This window comes from Telmatherina bonti, assembly GCF_933228915.1.
Source record: "Telmatherina bonti genome assembly, chromosome: 10".
NCBI lineage: Eukaryota > Metazoa > Chordata > Actinopteri > Atheriniformes > Telmatherinidae > Telmatherina > Telmatherina bonti.
The window spans coordinates 41,561,425-41,584,396 of NC_136628.1; the positions used below are offsets into that span (position 1 = coordinate 41,561,425).

The 22,972-nt window shown below is 51.0% G+C and overlaps 1 protein-coding gene across 1 annotated transcript in view; it reads left to right on the forward strand.

Moving 5' to 3' along the window:
* Nucleotides 1-3,720: 3,720 nt before the first annotated feature.
* nhp2 (NHP2 ribonucleoprotein homolog (yeast)) overlaps nt 3,721-22,972 on the forward strand; it is a 32,749-nt gene continuing 13,497 nt past the window's right edge. The window contains exons 1-2 of the mRNA XM_079248229.1: nt 3,721-4,024; nt 8,595-8,664. Coding sequence (XP_079104355.1) covers nt 3,844-4,024; nt 8,595-8,664 — 251 coding nt within the window. The 5' untranslated portion in view covers nt 3,721-3,843. The remainder of the gene's footprint in view (nt 4,025-8,594; nt 8,665-22,972) is intronic.

Below are 22,972 nucleotides of genomic sequence, written 5' to 3' on the forward strand. Positions count from 1 at the left end.
CTGGTCCTGGTCCTGGTCTTGGTCCTGGTCCTGGTCCTGGTCCTGGGTGTGGTCCTGGTCGTGGTCCTGGTCCTGGTCCTGGTCGTGGTCCTGGTCGTGGTCCTGGTCCTGGTCGTGGTCGTGGTCCTTGTCCTGGTCCTGGTCGTGGTCCTGGTCCTGGTCCTGGTCCTGGTCGTGGTCGTGGTCGTGGTCCTGGTCCTGGTCCTGGTCGTGGTCCAGGTCCTGGTCCTGGTCGTGGTCCTGGTCCAGGTTCTGGTCCTGGTCTTGGTGTTGGTCCTGGTCCTGGTCCTGGTCGTGGTCCTGGTCCTGGTCCTGGTCTTGGTCCTGGTCCTGGTCCTGGTCCTGGTCGTAGTGCTGGTCCTTGTCCTGGTCTTGGTCCTGGTCGTGGTCCTGGTCCTGGTCTTGGTCCTGGTCGTGGTCCTGGTCGTGGTCCTGGTCCTGGTATTGGTCCTGGTCCTGGTCCTGGTCCTGGTCTTGGTCCTGGTCCTGGTCCTGGTCCTGGTCTTGGTCCTGGTCCTGGTCCTGGTCCTGGTCTTGGTCTTGGTACTGGTCCTGGTCCTGGTCCTGGTCCTGGGTGTGGTCCTGGTCGTGGTCCTGGTCCTGGTCCTGGTCCTGGTCGTGGTCCTGGTCGTGGTCCTGGTCCTGGTCCTGGTCGTGGTCCTGGTCTTGGTCCTGGTCCTGGTCCTGGTCGTGGTCCTGGTCCTGGTCGTGGTCCTTGTCCTGGTCCTGGTCCTGGTCTTGGTGTTGGTCCTGGTCCTGGTCCTGGTCCTGGTCCTGGTCTTGGTCCTGGTCCTGGTCCTGGTCCTGGTCGTGGTCCTGGTCCTGGTCCTGGTCTTGGTCCTGGTCCTGGTCCTGGTCCTGGGTGTGGTCCTGGTCGTGGTCCTGGTCCTGGTCCTGGTCCTGGTCTTGGTCTTGGTACTGGTCCTGGTCCTGGTCCTGGTCCTGGGTGTGGTCCTGGTCGTGGTCCTGGTCCTGGTCCTGGTCCTGGTCGTGGTCCTGGTCGTGGTCCTGGTCCTGGTCCTGGTCGTGGTCCTGGTCCTGGTCGTGGTCCTGGTCCTGGTCGTGGTCCTTGTCCTGGTCCTGGTCCTGGTCTTGGTGTTGGTCCTGGTCCTGGTCCTGGTCCTGGTCCTGGTCTTGGTCCTGGTCCTGGTCCTGGTCCTGGTCCTGGTCGTGGTCCTGGTCCTGGTCCTGGTCTTGGTCCTGGTCCTGGTCCTGGTCCTGGGTGTGGTCCTGGTCGTGGTCCTGGTCCTGGTCCTGGTCGTGGTTCTGGTCGTGGTCCTGGTACTGGTCGTGGTCCTGGTCCTGGTCCTGGTCCTGGTCGTGGTCCTGGTCTTGGTCCTGGTCCTGGTCCTGGTCGTGGTCCTGGTCTTGGTCCTGGTCCTGGTCGTGGTCCTGGTCCTGGTCGTGGTCCTGGTCCTGGTCCATGTCTTGGTCCTGGTCCTGGTCTTGGTCCTGGTCCTGGTCCTGGTCCTGGTCCTGGTCTTGGTCCTGGTCCTGGTCCTGGTCTTGGTGTTGGTCCTGGTCCTGGTCCTGGTCCTGGTCTTGGTGTTGGTCCTGCTCCTGGTCCTGGTCTTGGTCCTGGTCCTGGTCCTGGTCCTTGTCCTGGTCTTGGTCGTGGTCCTGGTCCTGGTCCTGGTCTTGGTCCTGGTCGTGGTCCTGGTCCTGGTCCTGGTCTTGGTGTTGGTCCTGGTCCTGGTCCTGGTCCTGGTCCTGGTCCAGGTCTTGGTCCTGGTCCTGGTCCTGGTCTTGGTCCTGGTCCTGGTCCTGGTCTTGGTGTTGGTCCTGGTCCTTGTCCTGGTCCTGGTCTTGGTCCTGGTCCTGGTCCTGGTCCTGGTCCTGGTCCTGGTCGTGGTCCTGGTCTTGGTCCTGGTCCTGGTCGTCGTCCTGGTCTTGGTCCTGGTCCTGGTCTTGGTCCTGGTCCTGGTCCTGGTCGTGGTCCTGGTCCTGGTCCTGGTCCTGGTCTTGGTCCTGGTCCTGGTCTTGGTCTTGGTCTTGGTCTTGGTCTTGGTCCTGGTCCTGGTCCTGGTCCTGGTCTTGGTCTTGGTCTTGGTCTTGGTCCTGGTCCTGGTCCTGGTCCTGGTCTTGGTCCTGGTCCTGGTCCTGGTCTTGGTCCTGGTCCTGGTCGTGGTCCTGGTCCTGGTCCTGGTCTTGGTCTCGGTCCTGGTCTCGGTCCTGGTCTTGGTCTTGGTCTTGGTCCTGGTCCTGGTCCTGGTCCTGGTCCTGGTCCTGGTCCTGGTCTTGGTCCTGGTCCTGGTCCTGGTCCTGGTCCTGGTCCTGGTCCTGGTCCTGGTCCTGGTCCTGGTCCTGGTCTTGGTCTTGGTCCTGGTCCTGGTCGTGGTCCTGGTCCTGGTCCTGGTCCTGGTCCTGGTCCTGGTCCTGGTCTTGGTCCTGGTCCTGGTCGTGGTCCTGGTCCTGGTCCTGGTCCTGGTCTTGGTCCTGGTCCTGGTCGTGGTCCTGGTCCTGGTCCTGGTCCTGGTCTTGGTCCTGGTCCTGGTCTTGGTCTTGGTCCTGGTCCTGGTCCTGGTCCTGGTCTTGGTCCTGGTCCTGGTCTTGGTCCTGGTCCTGGTCGTGGTCCTGGTCCTGGTCCTGGTCGTGGTTCTGGTTCTGGTTTTAGGTGTGCAGGTTGTTTGGTTTTTCTAAATAACCACAATTCTTTTATTTTTTTGATGATATTTTATTTTAGCACTTGCTCCTTTTCAGGTTCTGTCAACGCTTTTATTTTGAAGGTACTTCCGCCATCAGTTGTGGCGATGCGAGCGAACTTAACGGCAACTAAAAAGACTGTAAACATGTTACAGTTTTTACAGAAGAACATATCGTCTTCTTTTCTTTTGATGAATAGCAGCCCCCTTGTCAGAGGAACAAGGTATGTTTAATATGTATATAACGGGACTATTAGGATGTTTATATTGCCACATAAATCAATTTTATTTACTGCCAGTTTTAAATTCATTAAAAAGGATGTAAGAGTCGAGTTGTTATTTAAATACCTTTTCTGTGTATTTCCCAGCTCTTACGGTGAATTTGCGGGTTTACTGCCATTAAACCTAAAAAATCATCAGTAAAGTCTCATCCTTGAGTCGGGGGGTCCGCTACCGTTTTATATTACTAAAGAGAGCCACTCTGTCTTGTGCCCCACTTAATTTTTCATGCCAGACACTTATTTAGCTCTCTTCTTTTTTACTTCTGGATCTTTTTTAGCTTCAGTCTGCAGTGACGGTAAGTTCATGGATCCTGCAGGAAACATGAAGAAACTTCATGTTTATGATCAGTGTCGCTGTGGTGACCTTTGGTGTAGGAAAAGCCTCTCTACCTACCGACCCCCCACGTCACTGAATAGCGGAACCCCCCCTCCCCAGATGTTGGCTGGGGGAAAAGGAGCCGACCCGCCCTTCCCAGCTGCCAGTTGAGAGAAAAGGAGCCGACCCGCCCTCCCCAGCTGCCGGCTGGGGGAAAAGGAGCAGACCCGCCCTCCCCAGCTGCCGGCTGGGGGAAAAGGAGCCGACCCGCCCTCCCCAGCTGCCGGCTGGGGGAAAAGGAGCAGACCCGCCCTCCCCAACTGCCGGCTGGGTGAAAAGGAGCAGACCCGCCCTCCCCAGTTGCCGGCTGGGTGAAAAGGAGCAGACCCGCCCTCCCCAACTGCCGGCTGGGGGAAAAGGAGCAGACCCGCCGACCAGCAGGTGTCGCTGCTGCGCTTCCTCCGTGTTAACCGCCAATAATACTGCAGAAGGAGAACAACATAAAAGTGCAGAGACAGAAGAAGAAGAAGAAGAAGAAGAAGAAGAAGAAGAGCAACACGTGCAGGCTCCTTGCAGCAGCTGCCAATCAACCGGAGGATTATTGATGATTGATTATCGACCAGAAATGACGAAGACTAAGAAGGAGAAGGTCTCTGCGGACGGAGAGGAGGCCGCCGGAGGCTCCGAGAGGTCCTACCAGGCCGCCGTAGCTCACCTGAACCCCATCAGCCAACCGCTGGCTTCCCGGAAGCTCAGCAGGAAGATCTACAGGTGTGTCAAGAAAGGTGAGGAGTTCTGGTTCTCGTCCCGGTCCCGGTCCTGATTCTGGTCCCGGTCCTGATTCTGGTCCTGGTTCTGGTCCTGGTCCTGGTCCTGATTCTAGTTCTGGTTCTGGTCCTGATTCTGGTCCTGGTCCAGGTTCTGGTCCTGGTCCTGATTCTAATTCCGGTCCTGGTCCAGGTCCTGGTCCTGATTCTAATTCCGGTCCAGGTCCTGGTCCTGGTCCTGATTCTAATTCCGGTCCTGGTCCTGATTCTAATTCCGGTCCTGGTCCAGGTCCAGGTTCTGGTCCTGGTCCTGATTCTAATTCCGGTCCTGGTCCAGGTTCTGGTCCTGGTCCTGATTCTAATTCCGGTCCTGGTCCAGGTCCTGATTCTAATTCCGGTCCTGGTCCTGATTCTAATTCCGGTCCTGGTCCAGGTCCTGGTCCAGGTCCAGGTTCTGGTCCTGGTCCTGATTCTAATTCCGGTCCTGGTCCAGGTTCTGGTCCTGGTCCTGATTCTAATTCCGGTCCTGGTCCAGGTCCTGATTCTAATTCCGGTCCTGGTCCAGGTTCTGGTCCTGGTCCTGATTCTAATTCAGGTCCTGGTCCTGGTCCTGATTCTAATTCCGGTCCTGGTCCTGATTCTAATTCCGGTCCTGGTCCAGGTCCTGGTCCAGGTCCAGGTTCTGGTCCTGGTCCTGATTCTAATTCCGGTCCTGGTCCAGGTTCTGGTCCTGGTCCTGATTCTAATTCCGGTCCTGGTCCAGGTCCTGATTCTAATTCCGGTCCAGGTTCTGGTCCTGGTCCTGATTCTAATTCCGGTCCAGGTCCTGGTCCTGGTCCTGATTCTAATTCCGGTCCTGGTCCTGATTCTAATTCCGGTCCTGGTCCAGGTTCTGGTCCTGGTCCAGGTTCTGGTCCTGGTCCAGGTCCAGGTCCTGGTCCTGATTCTAATTCCGGTCCAGGTCCTGGTCCTGGTCCTGATTCTAATTCCGGTCCTGGTCCTGATTCTAATTCCGGTCCTGGTCCAGGTTCTGGTCCTGGTCCTGATTCTAATTCCGGTCCTGGTCCAGGTCCTGATTCTAATTCCGGTCCAGGTTCTGGTCCTGGTCCTGATTCTAATTCCGGTCCTGGTCCTGGTCCTGGTCCTGATTCTAATTCCGGTCCTGGTCCTGATTCTAATTCCGGTCCTGGTCCAGGTCCTGGTCCAGGTCCAGGTTCTGGTCCTGATTCTAATTCCGGTCCAGGTCCTGGTCCTGATTCTAATTCCGGTCCTGGTCCAGGTCCAGGTCCTGGTCCTAATTCCGGTCCTGGTCCAGGTTATGGTCCTGGTCCTGATTCTAATTCCGGTCCTGGTCCTGGTCCTGATTCTAATTCCTGTCCTGGTCCTGATTCTAATTCCGGTCCTGGTCCTGGTCCTGGTCCTGATTCTAATTCCGGTCCTGGTCCAGGTCCTGGTCCTGATTCTAATTCCGGCCCTGGTCCAGGTCCTGGTCCTGGTCCTGATTCTAATTCCGGTCCTGGTCCTGATTCTAATTCCGGTCCTGGTCCAGGTTCTGGTCCTGGTCCTGATTCTAATTCCGGTCCTGGTCCAGGTTCTGGTCCTGGTCCTGATTCTAATTCTGGTCCTGGTCCTGATTCTAATTCTGGTCCTGATTCTAATTCCGGTCCTGGTCCTGATTCTAATTCCGGTCCTGGTCCTGATTCTAATTCCGGTCCTGGTCCTGATTCCAATTCCGGTCCTGGTCCAGGTTCTGATTCTAATTCCGGTCCTGGTCCTGGTCCTGGTCCTGATTCTAATTCCGGTCCTGGTCCAGGTCCTGGTCCTGATTCTAATTCCGGCCCTGGTCCAGGTCCTGGTCCTGATTCTAATTCCGGTCCTGGTCCAGGTTCTGGTCCTGGTCCTGATTCTAATTCCGGTCCTGGTCCAGGTTCTGGTCCTGATTCTAATTCCGGTCCTGGTCCTAATTCTAATTCCGGTCCTGGTCCAGGTTCTGGTCCTGGTCCTGATTCTAATTCCGGTCCTGGTCCTGATTCTAATTCCGTTCCAGGTTCTGGTCCTGGTCCTGGTCCAGGTTCTGGTCCTGGTCCTGATTCTAATTCCGGTCCTGGTCCAGGTTCTGGTCCTGGTCCTGATTCTAATTCCGGTCCTGGTCCTGATTCTAATTCCGTTCCAGGTTCTGGTCCTGGTCCTGATTCTAATTCCGGTCCTGGTCCAGGTTCTGGTCCTGGTCCTAGTCCTGATTCTAATTCCGGTCCTGGTCCTGGTCCAGGTCCAGGTTCTGGTCCTGGTCCTGATTCTAATTCCGGTCCTGGTCCAGGTCCTGGTCCTGGTCCTGATTCTAATTCCGGTCCTGGTCCAGGTTCTGGTCCTGATTCTAATTCCGGTCCTGGTCCAGGTTCTGGTCCTGGTCCTAGTCCTGATTCTAATTCCGGTCCTGGTCCTGGTCCAGGTCCAGGTTCTGGTCCTGGTCCTGATTCTAATTCCGGTCCTGGTCCAGGTTCTTGTCCTGGTTCTGATTCTAATTCCGGTCCTGGTCCTGATTCTAATTGTGGTCCTGGTCCAGGTTCTGGTCCTGGTCCTGATTCTAATTCCGGTCCTGGTCCTAATTCTAATTCCGGTCCCTGTCCTGGTCCAGGTTCTGGTCCTGGTCCTGGTCCTGATTCTAATTCCGGTCCTGGTCCTAATTCTAATTCCGGTCCCTGTCCTGGTCCAGGTTCTGGTCCTGGTCCTGGTCCTGATTCTAATTCCGGTCCTGGTCCAGGTTCTGGTCCTGATTCTAATTCCGGTCCTGGTCCAGGTTCTGGTCCTGGTCCTAGTCCTGATTCTAATTCCGGTCCTGGTCCAGGTTCTGGTCCTGGTCCTAGTCCTGATTCTAATTTCGGTCCCTGTCCTGGTCCAGGTTCTGGTCCTGGTCCTGATTCTAATTCCGGTCCTGGTCCAGGTTCTGGTCCTGATTCTAATTCCGGTCCTGGTCCAGGTTCTGGTCCTGGTCCTGGTCCTGATTCTAATTCCGGTCCTGGTCCAGGTTCTGGTCCTGGTCCTAGTCCTGATTCTAATTCCGGTCCTGGTCCTGGTCCAGGTCCAGGTTCTGGTCCTGGTCCTGATTCTAATTCCGGTCCTGGTCCAGGTTCTTGTCCTGGTTCTGATTCTAATTCCGGTCCTGGTCCTGATTCTAATTGTGGTCCTGGTCCAGGTTCTGGTCCTGGTCCTGATTCTAATTCCGGTCCCTGTCCTGGTCCAGGTTCTGGTCCTGGTCCTGGTCCTGATTCTAATTCCGGTCCTGGTCCTGGTCCAGGTCCAGGTTCTGGTCCTGGTCCTGATTCTAATTCCGGTCCTGGTCCAGGTTCTTGTCCTGGTTCTGATTCTAATTCCGGTCCTGGTCCTGATTCTAATTGTGGTCCTGGTCCAGGTTCTGGTCCTGGTCCTGATTCTAATTCCGGTCCTGGTCCTAATTCTAATTCCGGTCCCTGTCCTGGTCCAGGTTCTGGTCCTGGTCCTGGTCCTGATTCTAATTCCGGTCCTGGTCCTAATTCTAATTCCGGTCCCTGTCCTGGTCCAGGTTCTGGTCCTGGTCCTGGTCCTGATTCTAATTCCGGTCCTGGTCCAGGTTCTGGTCCTGATTCTAATTCCGGTCCTGGTCCAGGTTCTGGTCCTGGTCCTAGTCCTGATTCTAATTCCGGTCCTGGTCCTGGTCCAGGTCCAGGTTCTGGTCCTGGTCCTGATTCTAATTCCGGTCCTGGTCCAGGTTCTTGTCCTGGTTCTGATTCTAATTCCGGTCCTGGTCCTGATTCTAATTGTGGTCCTGGTCCAGGTTCTGGTCCTGGTCCTGATTCTAATTCCGGTCCTGGTCCTAATTCTAATTCCGGTCCCTGTCCTGGTCCAGGTTCTGGTCCTGGTCCTGGTCCTGATTCTAATTCCGGTCCTGGTCCTGGTCCAGGTCCAGGTTCTGGTCCTGGTCCTGATTCTAATTCCGGTCCTGGTCCAGGTTCTTGTCCTGGTTCTGATTCTAATTCCGGTCCTGGTCCTGATTCTAATTGTGGTCCTGGTCCAGGTTCTGGTCCTGGTCCTGATTCTAATTCCGGTCCTGGTCCTAATTCTAATTCCGGTCCCTGTCCTGGTCCAGGTTCTGGTCCTGGTCCTGGTCCTGATTCTAATTCCGGTCCTGGTCCTAATTCTAATTCCGGTCCCTGTCCTGGTCCAGGTTCTGGTCCTGGTCCTGGTCCTGATTCTAATTCCGGTCCTGGTCCAGGTTCTGGTCCTGATTCTAATTCCGGTCCTGGTCCAGGTTCTGGTCCTGGTCCTAGTCCTGATTCTAATTCCGGTCCTGGTCCTGGTCCTGGTCCAGGTCCAGGTTCTGGTCCTGGTCCTGATTCTAATTCCGGTCCTGGTCCAGGTTCTTGTCCTGGTTCTGATTCTAATTCCGGTCCTGGTCCTGATTCTAATTGTGGTCCTGGTCCAGGTTCTGGTCCTGGTCCTGATTCTAATTCCGGTCCTGGTCCTAATTCTAATTCCGGTCCCTGTCCTGGTCCAGGTTCTGGTCCTGGTCCTGGTCCTGATTCTAATTCCGGTCCTGGTCTCTGTGTTGCAGCTGCCAGAGTGAAGAACATCCGCCGTGGAGTGAAAGAAGTTCAGAAGTTCATCGGTAAAGGAGAGAGAGGGTGAGTCTGACCGGGGGGTGTTAAAGGTCGGGGGGGGGGGGGGTTAAAGGTCAGGGGGGGTTAACTCAGACTTTTCCAGGCCTGCAGGTAGTAGATTAGGAGGATCAGGTAGTGGTCTGATTCTGGGGGGGGGGGGGGCTAGACTGATTCCATGAGTAAATCTTCCAGATGAAGAGATTTTACTTCTAAGTCTGAAACAAACATCTGGAAATAATGAGAGAATATTCTGTTCCACTGGAGAAGTCCTGGTTCTGGTCCTGGTTCTGTTTACATTCTGTTCCACTGGAGAAGTCCTGGTTCTGGTCCTGGTTCTGTTTACATTCTGTTCCACTGGAGAAGTCCTGGTTCTGGTCCTGGTTCCGTTTACATTCTGTTCCACTGGAGAAGTCCTGGTTCTGGTCCTGGTTCCGTTTACATTCTGCTCCACTGGAGAAGTCCTGGTTCTGGTCCTGGTTCTGTTTACATTCTGTTCCACTGGAGAAGTCCTGGTTCTGGTCCTGGTTCTGTTTACATTCTGTTCCACTGGAGAAGTCCTGGTTCTGGTCCTGGTTCTGTTTACATTCTGTTCCACTGGAGAAGTTCTGGTTCTGGTCCTGGTTCTGTTTACATTCTGTTCCACTGGAGAAGTCCTGGTTCTGGTCCTGGTTCTGTTTACATTCTGTTCCACTGGAGAAGTCCTGGTTCTGGTCCTGGTTCTGTTTACATTCTGTTCCACTGGAGAAGTCCTGGTTCTGGTCCTGGTTCTGTTTACATTCTGTTCCACTGGAGAAGTCCTGGTTCTGGTCCTGGTTCTGTTTACATTCTGTTCCACTGGAGAAGTCCTGGTTCTGGTCCTGGTTCTGTTTACATTCTGTTCCACTGGAGAAGTCCTGGTTCTGGTCCTGGTTCTGTTTACATTCTGTTCCACTGGAGAAGTCCTGGTTCTGGTCCTGGTTCTGTTTACATTCTGTTCCACTGGAGAAGTCCTGGTTCTGGTCCTGGTTCTGTTTACATTCTGTTCCACTGGAGAAGTCCTGGTTCTGGTCCTGGTTCTGTTTACATTCTGTTCCACTGGAGAAGTCCTGGTTCTGGTCCTGGTTCTGTTTACATTCTGTTCCACTGGAGAAGTTCTGGTTCTGGTCCTGGTTCTGTTTACATTCTGTTCCACTGGAGAAGTCCTGGTTCTGGTCCTGGTTCTGTTTACATTCTGTTCCACTGGAGAAGTCCTGGTTCTGGTCCTGGTTCTGTTTACATTCTGTTCCACTGGAGAAGTCCTGGTTCTGGTCCTGGTTCTGTTTACATTCTGTTCCACTGGAGAAGTCCTGGTTCTGGTCCTGGTTCTGTTTACATTCTGTTCCACTGGAGAAGTCCTGGTTCTGGTCCTGGTTCTGTTTACATTCTGTTCCACTGGAGAAGTCCTGGTTCTGGTCCTGGTTCTGTTTACATTCTGTTCCACTGGAGAAGTTCTGGTTCTGGTCCTGGTTCTGTTTACATTCTGTTCCACTGGAGAAGTCCTGGTTCTGGTCCTGGTTCTGTTTACATTCTGTTCCACTGGAGAAGTCCTGGTTCTGGTCCTGGTTCTGTTTACATTCTGTTCCACTGGAGAAGTCCTGGTTCTGGTCCTGGTTCTGTTTACATTCTGTTCCACTGGAGAAGTCCTGGTTCTGGTCCTGGTTCTGTTTACATTCTGCTCCACTGGAGAAGTCCTGGTTCTGGTCCTGGTTCTGTTTACATTCTGTTCCACTGGAGAAGTTCTGGTTCTGGTCCTGGTTCTGTTTACATTCTGTTCCACTGGAGAAGTCCTGGTTCTGGTCCTGGTTCTGTTTACATTCTGCTCCACTGGAGAAGTCCTGGTTCTGGTCCTGGTTCTGTTTACATTCTGCTCCACTGGAGAAGTCCTGGTTCTGGTCCTGGTTCTGTTTACATTCTGTTCCACTGGAGAAGTCCTGGTTCTGGTCCTGGTTCTGTTTACATTCTGTTCCACTGGAGAAGTCCTGGTTCTGGTCCTGGTTCTGTTTACATTCTGTTCCACTGGAGAAGTCCTGGTTCTGGTCCTGGTTCTGTTTACATTCTGTTCCACTGGAGAAGTCCTGGTTCTGGTCCTGGTTCTGTTTACATTCTGTTCCACTGGAGAAGTCCTGGTTCTGGTCCTGGTTCTGTTTACATTCTGTTCCACTGGAGAAGTCCTGGTTCTGGTCCTGGTTCTGTTTACATTCTGTTCCACTGGAGAAGTCCTGGTTCTGGTCCTGGTTCTGTTTACATTCTGTTCCACTGGAGAAGTCCTGGTTCTGGTCCTGGTTCTGTTTACATTCTGTTCCACTGGAGAAGTCCTGGTTCTGGTCCTGGTTCTGTTTACATTCTGCTCCACTGGAGAAGTTCTGGTTCTGGTCCTGGTTCTGTTTACATTCTGCTCCACTGGAGAAGTCCTGGTTCTGGTCCTGGTTCTGTTTACATTCTGTTCCACTGGAGAAGTCCTGGTTCTGGTCCTGGTTCTGTTTACATTCTGTTCCACTGGAGAAGTCCTGGTTCTGGTCCTGGTTCTGTTTACATTCTGTTCCACTGGAGAAGTCCTGGTTCTGGTCCTGGTTCTGTTTACATTCTGTTCCACTGGAGAAGTTCTGGTTCTGGTCCTGGTTCTGTTTACATTCTGTTCCACTGGAGAAGTCCTGGTTCTGGTCCTGGTTCTGTTTACATTCTGTTCCACTGGAGAAGTCCTGGTTCTGGTCCTGGTTCCGTTTACATTCTGTTCCACTGGAGAAGTCCTGGTTCTGGTCCTGGTTCCGTTTACATTCTGCTCCACTGGAGAAGTCCTGGTTCTGGTCCTGGTTCTGTTTACATTCTGTTCCACTGGAGAAGTCCTGGTTCTGGTCCTGGTTCTGTTTACATTCTGTTCCACTGGAGAAGTCCTGGTTCTGGTCCTGGTTCTGTTTACATTCTGTTCCACTGGAGAAGTCCTGGTTCTGGTCCTGGTTCTGTTTACATTCTGTTCCACTGGAGAAGTCTTGGTTCTGGTCCTGGTTCTGTTTACATTCTGTTCCACTGGAGAAGTCCTGGTTCTGGTCCTGGTTCCGTTTACATTCTGTTCCACTGGAGAAGTCCTGGTTCTGGTCCTGGTTCTGTTTACATTCTGTTCCACTGGAGAAGTCCTGGTTCTGGTCCTGGTTCTGTTTACATTCTGTTCCACTGGAGAAGTCCTGGTTCTGGTCCTGGTTCTGGTCCTGGTTCTGGTCCTGGTTCTGTTTACATTCTGTTCCACTGGAGAAGTCCTGGTTCTGGTCCTGGTTCTGTTTACATTCTGTTCCACTGGAGAAGTCCTGGTTCTGGTCCTGGTTCTGTTTACATTCTGTTCCACTGGAGAAGTTCTGGTTCTGGTCCTGGTTCTGTTTACATTCTGTTCCACTGGAGAAGTCCTGGTTCTGGTCCTGGTTCTGTTTACATTCTGTTCCACTGGAGAAGTCCTGGTTCTGGTCCTGGTTCTGTTTACATTCTGTTCCACTGGAGAAGTTCTGGTTCTGGTCCTGGTTCTGTTTACATTCTGTTCCACTGGAGAAGTCCTGGTTCTGGTCCTGGTTCTGTTTACATTCTGTTCCACTGGAGAAGTCCTGGTTCTGGTCCTGGTTCTGTTTACATTCTGTTCCACTGGAGAAGTCCTGGTTCTGGTCCTGGTTCTGTTTACATTCTGCTCCACTGGAGAAGTTCTGGTTCTGGTCCTGGTTCTGTTTACATTCTGTTCCACTGGAGAAGTCCTGGTTCTGGTCCTGGTTCTGTTTACATTCTGTTCCACTGGAGAAGTCCTGGTTCTGGTCCTGGTTCTGTTTACATTCTGTTCCACTGGAGAAGTCCTGGTTCTGGTCCTGGTTCTGTTTACATTCTGTTCCACTGGAGAAGTTCTGGTTCTGGTCCTGGTTCTGTTTACATTCTGTTCCACTGGAGAAGTCCTGGTTCTGGTCCTGGTTCTGTTTACATTCTGTTCCACTGGAGAAGTTCTGGTTCTGGTCCTGGTTCTATTTACATTCTGTTCCACTGGAGAAGTCCTGGTTCTGGTCCTGGTTCTGTTTACATTCTGTTCCACTGGAGAAGTCCTGGTTCTGGTCCTGGTTCTGTTTACATTCTGTTCCACTGGAGAAGTCCTGGTTCTGGTCCTGGTTCTGTTTACATTCTGTTCCACTGGAGAAGTCCTGGTTCTGGTCCTGGTTCTGTTTACATTCTGTTCCACTGGAGAAGTCCTGGTTCTGGTCCTGGTTCTGTTTACATTCTGCTCCACTGGAGAAGTCCTGGTTCTGGTCCTGGTTCTGTTTACATTCTGCTCCACTGGAGAAGTCCTGGTTCTGGTCCTGGTTCTGTTTACATTCTGTTCCACTGGAGAAGTCCTGGTTCTGGTCCTGGTTCTGTTTACATTCTGCTCCACTGGAGAAGTCCTGGTTCTGGTCCTGGTTCTGTTTACATTCTGCTCCACTGGAGAAGTCCTGGTTCTGGTCCTGGTTCTGTTTACATTCTGTTCCACTGGAGAAGTCCTGGTTCTGGTCCTGGTTCTGTTTACATTCTGTTCCACTGGAGAAGTCCTGGTTCTGGTCCTGGTTCTGTTTACATTCTGTTCCACTGGAGAAGTCCTGGTTCTGGTCCTGGTTCTGTTTACATTCTGTTCCACTGGAGAAGTCCTGGTTCTGGTCCTGGTTCTGTTTACATTCTGTTCCACTGGAGAAGTCCTGGTTCTGGTCCTGGTTCTGTTTACATTCTGTTCCACTGGAGAAGTCCTGGTTCTGGTCCTGGTTCTGTTTACATTCTGTTCCACTGGAGAAGTCCTGGTTCTGGTCCTGGTTCTGTTTACATTCTGTTCCACTGGAGAAGTCCTGGTTCTGGTCCTGGTTCTGTTTACATTCTGTTCCACTGGAGAAGTCCTGGTTCTGGTCCTGGTTCTGTTTACATTCTGCTCCACTGGAGAAGTCCTGGTTCTGGTCCTGGTTCTGTTTACATTCTGTTCCACTGGAGAAGTCCTGGTTCTGGTCCTGGTTCTGTTTACATTCTGTTCCACTGGAGAAGTCCTGGTTCTGGTCCTGGTTCTGTTTACATTCTGCTCCACTGGAGAAGTCCTGGTTCTGGTCCTGGTTCTGTTTACATTCTGCTCCACTGGAGAAGTTCTGGTTCTGGTCCTGGTTCTGTTTACGTTCTGTTCCACTGGAGAAGTCCTGGTTCTGTTTACATTCTGTTCCACTGGAGAAGTCCTGGTTCTGGTCCTGGTTCTGTTTACATTCTGTTCCACTGGAGAAGTTCTGGTTCTGGTCCTGGTTCTGTTTACATTCTGTTCCACTGGAGAAGTCCTGGTTCTGGTCCTGGTTCTGTTTACATTCTGTTCCACTGGAGAAGTCCTGGTTCTGGTCCTGGTTCTGTTTACATTCTGTTCCACTGGAGAAGTTCTGGTTCTGGTCCTGGTTCTGTTTACATTCTGTTCCACTGGAGAAGTCCTGGTTCTGGTCCTGGTTCTGTTTACATTCTGTTCCACTGGAGAAGTCCTGGTTCTGGTCCTGGTTCTGTTACATTCTGTTCCACTGGAGAAGTCCTGGTTCTGGTCCTGGTTCTGTTTACATTCTGCTCCACTGGAGAAGTTCTGGTTCTGGTCCTGGTTCTGTTTACATTCTGTTCCACTGGAGAAGTCCTGGTTCTGGTCCTGGTTCTGTTTACATTCTGTTCCACTGGAGAAGTCCTGGTTCTGGTCCTGGTTCTGTTTACATTCTGTTCCACTGGAGAAGTCCTGGTTCTGGTCCTGGTTCTGTTTACATTCTGTTCCACTGGAGAAGTTCTGGTTCTGGTCCTGGTTCTGTTTACATTCTGTTCCACTGGAGAAGTTCTGGTTCTGGTCCTGGTTCTATTTACATTCTGTTCCACTGGAGAAGTCCTGGTTCTGGTCCTGGTTCTGTTTACATTCTGTTCCACTGGAGAAGTCCTGGTTCTGGTCCTGGTTCTGTTTACATTCTGTTCCACTGGAGAAGTCCTGGTTCTGGTCCTGGTTCTGTTTACATTCTGTTCCACTGGAGAAGTCCTGGTTCTGGTCCTGGTTCTGTTTACATTCTGTTCCACTGGAGAAGTCCTGGTTCTGGTCCTGGTTCTGTTTACATTCTGCTCCACTGGAGAAGTCCTGGTTCTGGTCCTGGTTCTGTTTACATTCTGCTCCACTGGAGAAGTCCTGGTTCTGGTCCTGGTTCTGTTTACATTCTGTTCCACTGGAGAAGTCCTGGTTCTGGTCCTGGTTCTGTTTACATTCTGCTCCACTGGAGAAGTCCTGGTTCTGGTCCTGGTTCTGTTTACATTCTGTTCCACTGGAGAAGTCCTGGTTCTGGTCCTGGTTCTGTTTACATTCTGTTCCACTGGAGAAGTCCTGGTTCTGGTCCTGGTTCTGTTTACATTCTGTTCCACTGGAGAAGTCCTGGTTCTGGTCCTGGTTCTGTTTACATTCTGTTCCACTGGAGAAGACCTGGTTCTGGTCCTGGTTCTGTTTACATTCTGTTCCACTGGAGAAGTCCTGGTTCTGGTCCTGGTTCTGTTTACATTCTGTTCCACTGGAGAAGTCCTGGTTCTGGTCCTGGTTCTGTTTACATTCTGTTCCACTGGAGAAGTCCTGGTTCTGGTCCTGGTTCTGTTTACATTCTGTTCCACTGGAGAAGTCCTGGTTCTGGTCCTGGTTCTGTTTACATTCTGCTCCACTGGAGAAGTCCTGGTTCTGGTCCTGGTTCTGTTTACATTCTGTTCCACTGGAGAAGTCCTGGTTCTGGTCCTGGTTCTGTTACATTCTGTTCCACTGGAGAAGTCCTGGTTCTGGTCCTGGTTCTGTTTACATTCTGCTCCACTGGAGAAGTTCTGGTTCTGGTCCTGGTTCTGTTACGTTCTGTTCCACTGGAGAAGTCCTGGTTCTGTTACATTCTGTTCCACTGGAGAAGTCCTGGTTCTGGTCCTGGTTCTGTTTACATTCTGTTCCACTGGAGAAGTCCTGGTTCTGGTCCTGGTTCTGTTTACATTCTGCTCCACTGGAGAAGTCCTGGTTCTGGTCCTGGTTCTGTTTACATTCTGTTCCACTGGAGAAGTCCTGGTTCTGGTCCTGGTTCTGTTTACATTCTGTTCCACTGGAGAAGTCCTGGTTCTGGTCCTGGTTCTGTTTACATTCTGCTCCACTGGAGAAGTCCTGGTTCTGGTCCTGGTTCTGTTTACATTCTGCTCCACTGGAGAAGTCCTGGTTCTGGTCCTGGTTCTGTTTACATTCTGCTCCACTGGAGAAGTCCTGGTTCTGGTCCTGGTTCTGTTTACATTCTGTTCCACTGGAGAAGTTCTGGTTCTGGTCCTGGTTCTGTTTACATTCTGCTCCACTGGAGAAGTCCTGGTTCTGGTCCTGGTTCTGTTTACATTCTGTTCCACTGGAGAAGTCCTGGTTCTGGTCCTGGTTCTGTTTACATTCTGTTCCACTGGAGAAGTCCTGGTTCTGGTCCTGGTTCTGTTTACATTCTGTTTCCACTGGAGAGTCCTGGTTCTGGTCCTGGTTCTGTTTACATTCTGTTCCACTGGAGAAGTCCTGGTTCTGGTCCTGGTTTCTGTTTACATTCTGTTCCACTGGAGAAGTCTGGTTCTGGTCCTGGTTCTGTTTACATTCTGTTCCACTGGAGAAGTCCTGGTTCTGGTCCTGGTTCTGTTTACATTCTGTTCCACTGGAGAAGTCCTGGTTCTGGTCCTGGTTCTGTTTACATTCTGTTCCACTGGAGAAGTCCTGGTTCTGGTCCTGGTTCTGTTTACATTCTGTTCCACTGGAGAAGTTCTGGTTCTGGTCCTGGTTCTGTTTACATTCTGTTCCACTGGAGAAGTTCTGGTTCTGGTCCTGGTTCTGTTTACATTCTGTTCCACTGGAGAAGTCCTGGTTCTGGTCCTGGTTCTGTTTACATTCTGTTCCACTGGAGAAGTCTGGTTCTGGTCCTGGTTCTGTTTACATTCTGTTCCACTGGAGAAGTCCTGGTTCTGGTCCTGGTTCTGTTTACATTCTGTTCCACTGGAGAAGTTCCTGGTTCTGGTCCTGGTTCTGTTTACATTCTGTTCCACTGGAGAAGTCCTGGTTCTGGTCCTGGTTCTGTTTACATTCTGTTCCACTGGAGAAGTCCTGGTTCTGGTCCTGGTTCTGTTTACATTCTGTTCCACTGGAGAAGTCCTGGTTCTGGTCCTGGTTCTGTTTACATTCTGTTCCACTGGAGAAGTCCTGGTTCTGGTCCTGGTTCTGTTTACATTCTGTTCCACTGGAGAAGTCCTGGTTCTGGTCCTGGTTCTGTTTACATTCTGTTCCACTGGAGAAGTCCTGGTTCTGGTCCTGGTTCTGTTTACATTCTGTTCCACTGGAGAAGTCCTGGTTCTGGTCCTGGTTCTGTTTACATTCTGTTCCACTGGAGAAGTCCTGGTTCTGGTCCTGGTTCTGTTTACATTCTGTTCCACTGGAGAAGTCCTGGTTCTGGTCCTGGTTCTGTTTACATTCTGTTCCACTGGAGAAGTCCTGGTTCTGGTCCTGGTTCTGTTACATTCTGTTCCACTGGAGAAGTCCTGGTTCTGGTCCTGGTTCTGTTTACATTCTGTTCCACTGGAGAAGTCCTGGTTCTGGTCCTGCTGTCCTGTTCTGTTTACATTCTGTTCCACTGGAGAAGTCCTGGTTCTGGTCCTGGTTCTGTTTACATTCTGTTCCACTGGAGAAGTCCTGGTTCTGGATCCTGGTTCTGTTTACATTCTGTTCCACTGGAGAAGTCCTGGTTCTGGTCCTGGTTCTGTTTACATTCTGTTCCACTGGAGAAGTCCTGGTTCTGTCCTGTTCTGGTCCTGGTTCCTGTTTACATTCTGTTCCACTGGAGAAGTCCTGGTTCTGGTCCTGGTTCTGTTTACATTCTGTTCCACTGGAGAAGTCCTGGTTCTGGTCCTGGTTCTGTTTACATTCTGTTCCACTGGAGAAGTCCTGGTTCTGGTCCTGGTTTCTGTTTACATTCTGTTCCACTGGAGAAGTCCTGGTTCTGGTCCTGGTTCTGTTTACATTCTGTTCCACTGGAGAAGTCCTGGTTCTGGTCCTGGTTCTGTTTACATTCTGTTCCACTGGAGAAGTCCTGGTTCTGGTCCTGGTTCTGTTTACATTCTGTTCCACTGGAGAAGTTCTGGTTCTGGTCCTGGTTCTGTTTACATTCTGTTCCACTGGAGAAGTTCTGGTTCTGGTCCTGGTTCTGTTTACATTCTGTTCCACTGGAGAAGTCCTGGTTCTGGTCCTGGTTCTGTTTACATTCTGTTCCACTGGAGAAGTCCTGGTTCTGGTCCTGGTTCTGTTACATTCTGTTCCACTGGAGAAGTCCTGGTTCTGGTCTGGTTCTGGTCCTGGTTCTGTTTACATTCTGTTCCACTGGAGAAGTCCTGGTTCTGGTCCTGGTTCTGTTTACATTCTGTTCCACTGGAGAAGTTCTGGTTCTGGTCCTGGTTCTGTTTACATTCTGTTCCACTGGAGAAGTCCTGGTTCTGGTCCTGGTTCTGTTTACATTCTGTTCCACTGGAGAAGTCCTGGTTCTGGTCCTGGTTCTGTTTACATTCTGTTCCACTGGAGAAGTCCTGGTTCTGGTCCTGGTTCTGTTTACATTCTGTTCCACTGGAGAAGTTCTGGTTCTGGTCCTGGTTCTGTTTACATTCTGTTCCACTGGAGAAGTTCTGGTTCTGGTCCTGGTTCTGTTTACATTCTGTTCCACTGGAGAAGTTCTGGTTCTGGTCCTGGTTCTGTTTACATTCTGTTCCACTGGAGAAGTTCTGGTTCTGGTCCTGGTTCTGTTTACATTCTGTTCCACTGGAGAAGTCCTGGTTCTGGTCCTGGTTCTGTTTACATTCTGTTCCACTGGAGAAGTCCTGGTTCTGGTCCTGGTTCTGTTTACATTCTGTTCCACTGGAGAAGTCCTGGTTCTGGTCCTGGTTCTGTTTACATTCTGTTCCACTGGAGAAGTCCTGGTTCTGGTCCTGGTTCTGTTTACATTCTGTTCCACTGGAGAAGTCCTGGTTCTGGTCCTGGTTCTGTTTACATTCTGTTCCACTGGAGAAGTTCTGGTTCTGGTCCTGGTTCTGTTTACATTCTGTTCCACTGGAGAAGTCCTGGTTCTGGTCCTGGTTCTGTTTACATTCTGTTCCACTGGAGAAGTCCTGGTTCTGGTCCTGGTTCTGTTTACATTCTGTTCCACTGGAGAAGTCCTGGTTCTGGTCCTGGTTCTGTTTACATTCTGTTCCACTGGAGAAGTCCTGGTTCTGGTCCTGGTTCTGTTTACATTCTGTTCCACTGGAGAAGTCCTGGTTCTGGTCCTGGTTCTGTTTACATTCTGTTCCACTGGAGAAGTCCTGGTTCTGGTCCTGGTTCTGTTTACATTCTGTTCCACTGGAGAAGTCCTGGTTCTGGTCCTGGTTCTGTTTACATTCTGTTCCACTGGAGAAGTTCTGGTTCTGGTCCTGGTTCTGTTTACATTCTGTTCCACTGGAGAAGTCCTGGTTCTGGTCCTGGTTCTGTTTACATTCTGTTCCACTGGAGAAGTCCTGGTTCTGGTCCTGGTTCTGTTTACATTCTGTTCCACTGGAGAAGTCCTGGTTCTGGTCCTGGTTCTGTTTACATTCTGTTCCACTGGAGAAGTCCTGGTTCTGGTCCTGGTTCTGTTTACATTCTGTTCCACTGGAGAAGTTCTGGTTCTGGTCCTGGTTCTGTTTACATTCTGTTCCACTGGAGAAGTCCTGGTTCTGGTCCTGGTTCTGTTTACATTCTGTTCCACTGGAGAAGTCCTGGTTCTGGTCCTGGTTCTGTTTACATTCTGTTCCACTGAGAAGTTCTGGTTCTGGTCCTGGTTCTGTTTACATTCTGCTCCACTGGAGAAGTCCTGGTTCTGGTCCTGGTTCTGTTTACATTCTGTTCCACTGGAGAAGTCCTGGTTCTGGTCCTGGTTCTGTTTACATTCTGTTCCACTGGAGAAGTCCTGGTTCTGGTCCTGGTTCTGTTTACATTCTGTTCCACTGGAGAAGTCCTGGTTCTGGTCCTGGTTCTGTTTACATTCTGTTCCACTGGAGAAGTCCTGGTTCTGGTCCTGGTTCTGTTTACATTCTGTTCCACTGGAGAAGTCCTGGTTCTGGTCCTGGTTCTGTTTACATTCTGTTCCACTGGAGAAGTCTGGTTCTGGTCCTGGTTCTGTTTACATTCTGTTCCACTGGAGAAGTCCTGGTTCTGGTCCTGGTTCTGTTTACATTCTGTTCCACTGGAGAAGTCCTGGTTCTGGTCCTGGTTCTGTTTACATTCTGTTCCACTGGAGAAGTCCTGGTTCTGGTCCTGGTTCTGTTTACATTCTGTTCCACTGGAGAAGTCTGGTTCTGGTCCTGGTTCTGTTTACATTCTGTTCCACTGGAGACGTCTGGTTCTGGTCCTGGTTCTGTTTACATTCTGTTCCACTGGAGAAGTCCTGGTTCTGGTCCTGGTTCGTTTACATTCTGTTCCACTGGAGAAGTCCTGGTTCTGGTCCTGGTTCCGTTTACATTCTGTTCCACTGGAGAAGTCCTGGTTCTGGTCCTGGTTCTGTTTACATTCTGTTCCACTGGAGAAGTCCTGGTTCTGGTCCTGGTTCTGTTTACATTCTGTTCCACTGGAGAAGTCCTGGTTCTGGTCCTGGTTCTGTTTACATTCTGTTCCACTGGAGAAGTCCTGGTTCTGGTCCTGGTTCTGTTTACATTCTGCTCCACTGGAGAAGTCCTGGTTCTGGTCCTGGTTCTGTTTACATTCTGTTCCACTGGAGAAGTCCTGGTTCTGGTCCTGGTTCTGTTTACATTCTGTTCCACTGGAGAAGTCCTGGTTCTGGTCCTGGTTCTGTTTACATTCTGTTCCACTGGAGAAGTCCTGGTTCTGGTCCTGGTTCTGTTTACATTCTGTTCCACTGGAGAAGTTCTGGTTCTGGTCCTGGTTCTGTTTACATTCTGTTCCACTGGAGAAGTCCTGGTTCTGGTCCTGGTTCTGTTTACATTCTGTTCCACTGGAGAAGTCCTGGTTCTGGTCCTGGTTCTGTTTACATTCTGTTCCACTGGAGAAGTCCTGGTTCTGGTCCTGGTTCTGTTTACATTCTGTTCCACTGGAGAAGTCCTGGTCTGGTCCTGGTTCTGTTTACATTCTGCTCCACTGGAGAAGTCCTGGTTCTGGTCCTGGTTCTGTTTACATTCTGTTCCACTGGAGAAGTCCTGGTTCTGGTCCTGGTTCTGTTTACATTCTGTTCCACTGGAGAAGTCCTGGTTCTGGTCCTGGTTCTGTTTACATTCTGTTCCACTGGAGAAGTCCTGGTTCTGGTCCTGGTTCTGTTTACATTCTGTTCCACTGGAGAAGTCCTGGTTCTGGTCCTGGTTCCGTTTACATTCTGTTCCACTGGAGAAGTCCTGGTTCTGGTCCTGGTTCGTTTACATTCTGTTCCACTGGAGAAGTTCTGGTTCTGGTCCTGGTTCTGTTCCACTGGAGAAGTCCTGGTTCTGGTCCTGGTTCTGTTCCACTGGAGAAGTCCTGGTTCTGGTCCTGGTTCCGTTTACATTCTGTTCCACTGGAGAAGTTCTGGTTCTGGTCCTGGTTCTGTTCCACTGGAGAAGTCCTGGTTCTGGTCCTGGTTCTGTTCCACTGGAGAAGTCCTGGTTCTGGTCCTGGTTCTGTTCCACTGGAGAAGTCCTGGTTCTGGTCCTGGTTCCGTTTACATTCTGTTCCACTGGAGAAGTCTGGTTCTGGTCCTGGTATCTGTTCCACTGGAGAAGTCCTGGTTCTGGTCCTGTTCTGTTCCACTGGAGAAGTCCTGGTTCTGTTTACATTCTGTTCCACTGGAGAAGTCCTGGTTCTGGTCCTGGTTCTGTTTACATTCTGTTCCACTGGAGAAGTCCTGGTTCTGGTCCTGGTTCTGTTTACATTCTGTTCCACTGGAGAAGTCCTGGTTCTGGTCCTGGTTCTGTTTACATTCTGTTCCACTGGAGAAGTCCTGGTTCTGGTCCTGGTTCTGTTTACATTCTGTTCCACTGGAGAAGTCCTGGTTCTGGTCCTGGTTCTGTTTACATTCTGTTCCACTGGAGAAGTTCTGGTTCTGGTCCTGGTTCTGTTTACATTCTGTTCCACTGGAGAAATCCTGGTTCTGGTCCTGGTTCTGTTTACATTCTGTTCCACTGGAGAAGTATGTTCTGGTCCTGGTTCTGTTTACATTCTGTTCCACTGGAGAAGTTCTGGTTCTGGTCCTGGTTCTGTTTACATTCTGTTCCACTGGAGAAGTCCTGGTTCTGGTCCTGGTTCTGTTTACATTCTGTTCCACTGGAGAAGTTCTGGTTCTGGTCCTGGTTCTGTTTACATTCTGTTCCACTGGAGAAGTCCTGGTTCTGGTCCTGGTTCTGTTTACATTCTGTTCCACTGGAGAAGTTCTGGTTCTGGTCCTGGTTCTGTTTACATTCTGTTCCACTGGAGAAGTCCTGGTTCTGGTCCTGGTTCTGTTTACATTCTGTTCCACTGGAGAAGTCCTGGTTCTGGTCCTGGTTCTGTTTACATTCTGTTCCACTGGAGAAGTCCTGGTTCTGGTCCTGGTTCTGTTTACATTCTGTTCCACTGGAGAAGTTCTGGTTCTGGTCCTGGTTCTGTTTACATTCTGTTCCACTGGAGAAGTTCTGGTTCTGGTCCTGGTTCTGTTTACATTCTGTTCCACTGGAGAAGTCCTGGTTCTGGTCCTGGTTCTGTTTACATTCTGTTCCACTGGAGAAGTCCTGGTTCTGGTCCTGGTTCTGTTTACATTCTGTTCCACTGGAGAAGTCCTGGTTCTGGTCCTGGTTCTGTTTACATTCTGTTCCACTGGAGAAGTTCTGGTTCTGGTCCTGGTTCTGTTTACATTCTGTTCCACTGGAGAAGTCCTGGTTCTGGTCCTGGTTCTGTTTACATTCTGTTCCACTGGAGAAGTCCTGGTTCTGGTCCTGGTTCTGTTTACATTCTGTTCCACTGGAGAAGTCCTGGTTCTGGTCCTGGTTCTGTTTACATTCTGTTCCACTGGAGAAGTCCTGGTTCTGGTCCTGGTTCTGTTTACATTCTGCTCCACTGGAGAAGTCCTGGTTCTGGTCCTGGTTCTGTTTACATTCTGTTCCACTGGAGAAGTCCTGGTTCTGGTCCTGGTTCTGTTTACATTCTGTTCCACTGGAGAAGTCCTGGTTCTGGTCCTGGTTCTGTTTACATTCTGTTCCACTGGAGAAGTCCTGGTTCTGGTCCTGGTTCTGTTTACATTCTGTTCCACTGGAGAAGTTCTGGTTCTGGTCCTGGTTCTGGTCC